Source organism: Austrofundulus limnaeus, unplaced genomic scaffold (genome assembly GCF_001266775.1).
Source record: "Austrofundulus limnaeus strain Quisiro unplaced genomic scaffold, Austrofundulus_limnaeus-1.0 Scaffold112, whole genome shotgun sequence".
Classification (NCBI taxonomy): Eukaryota; Metazoa; Chordata; class Actinopteri; order Cyprinodontiformes; family Rivulidae; genus Austrofundulus; species Austrofundulus limnaeus.
Genome location: NW_013952514.1, coordinates 147598 through 149054, shown reverse-complemented (window position 1 = coordinate 149054; position 1457 = coordinate 147598). Strand labels below are relative to the sequence as shown.

General features: G+C 35.6%; 1 protein-coding gene across 1 annotated transcript in view; it reads right to left on the bottom strand.

Annotated features, from left to right (window-relative positions):
- colec10 (collectin sub-family member 10 (C-type lectin)) overlaps positions 1 to 1457 on the bottom strand; it is a 16284-nt gene that overhangs the window by 6341 nt on the left and 8486 nt on the right. The window contains exon 3 of the mRNA XM_014014241.1: positions 742 to 813. Within this exon, the coding sequence (XP_013869695.1) occupies positions 742 to 813 (72 nt within the window). The remainder of the gene's footprint in view (positions 1 to 741; positions 814 to 1457) is intronic.

The window sequence follows — 1457 nt, the reverse complement described above, 5'->3', positions numbered from 1 at the left end:
TATATATATATTTCATTGTTGTTGCTTAAAGTCATGTTAGCTTTTAAAAATATAACATTTTACAACATTTTTATTTGAGTTTATTTTTTCTAACACTATTTCTTGATGTTTATTTTACTTCTGTTGACTCTTGTGCTTACAGCTTTTAGTCACCATTTCTTTTTAGAAGAAGAGAATTTTAACTTTTTGTTTTTGACCTGGCGTCACTGATTCCATCGTTCTCCTGCAGTTAACAAGGAAAATTATGAAAGATGCTTGGCTCCCCCTTCAAATATCGTTTAAAACAAATGGGGGAAAACAACTTGAATTACAGAGGAGGTGTGGGTGTGTTTTGGGAACCGGCCGGTGAACATTGGTGTGCGAGGGAACATGAGGAAAACGGCAAAGTTTTAGATAAATTTGTTGATGCAAGAGGGATTTTTAAACTATCTTCAGTTTAATGATCAGTCTAGGGTCTAAATCAGTGCCTATTGGGCACATTTTAGAAATTTTAATGATTTTAAAGTTTAGCAAAAACCTATCAATTAAGCCAAAGTTTCAAGGTTGGACCTGTAAAATTTATTTATCATGATGCTCAAAGTGTCCACACTTCAGTCACTGATGGTAACAGCTGTATTAAAAAAACAATCACATATAAATAAATCTCTGAGTGGGGTGTTTATAGCATATTGTGGGGAAAAAGAGGAAGAGTGGAAATTAAATTCAGAATAAGAAGAGACTAAAAATGTATTTTGCCTCCACCTTTGTCCCCAAAGGGCCCCATCTTTCCGGTCTGACCCACTTCTCCTTTCAGTCCGGGTTCTCCTGGTACACCTACGGGAGACAGAAAACATAAACATGAATACAAGCAAGGATGTACATCTACAACTAATTAAACTTTAATTTCAATCCAATTCAAGATGGCTGTCACACCTAATCAACATTAGCAAGCACAAAAATATAGTGAAATTTACAGATACTGAGATCAAATTTAATGTAGAATTTGAGCCAATCACAAGATCTAGTATTTTCAAACAAATATGACCACATATCTGTCATTTCTCATCACTAAAGTTATTCTTGAAGTGATCTCTGGCAATAATTGTGGTGGGTAATGTGGATTAAGTGTTTAAATAGATGCACACCAGGGTTGTGACTGAAGAACAAACATTAGGCTGGATTGAGTTTATTAAATGCACATATTTGTCATATATTGTTTTATACTTTTATATATTAGATCATCATCACAGAGGTTAAAAAGGGTTAGTTTTAATAATCATGATCTAATTAATGCGCTTTGAGTGTATGTGTGTGTGCTTGTCGGAAAATTACAGCACAGACAGAGGCTCCTCGCCAGCACTTGAACCAGGGTTTCCTCAGGAAACGTTTCGGCTGGAAACTGATGGTGTTTTAAACGAAATGTGACACACACACACACACACACACACACACACACACACACACACACACACACACAC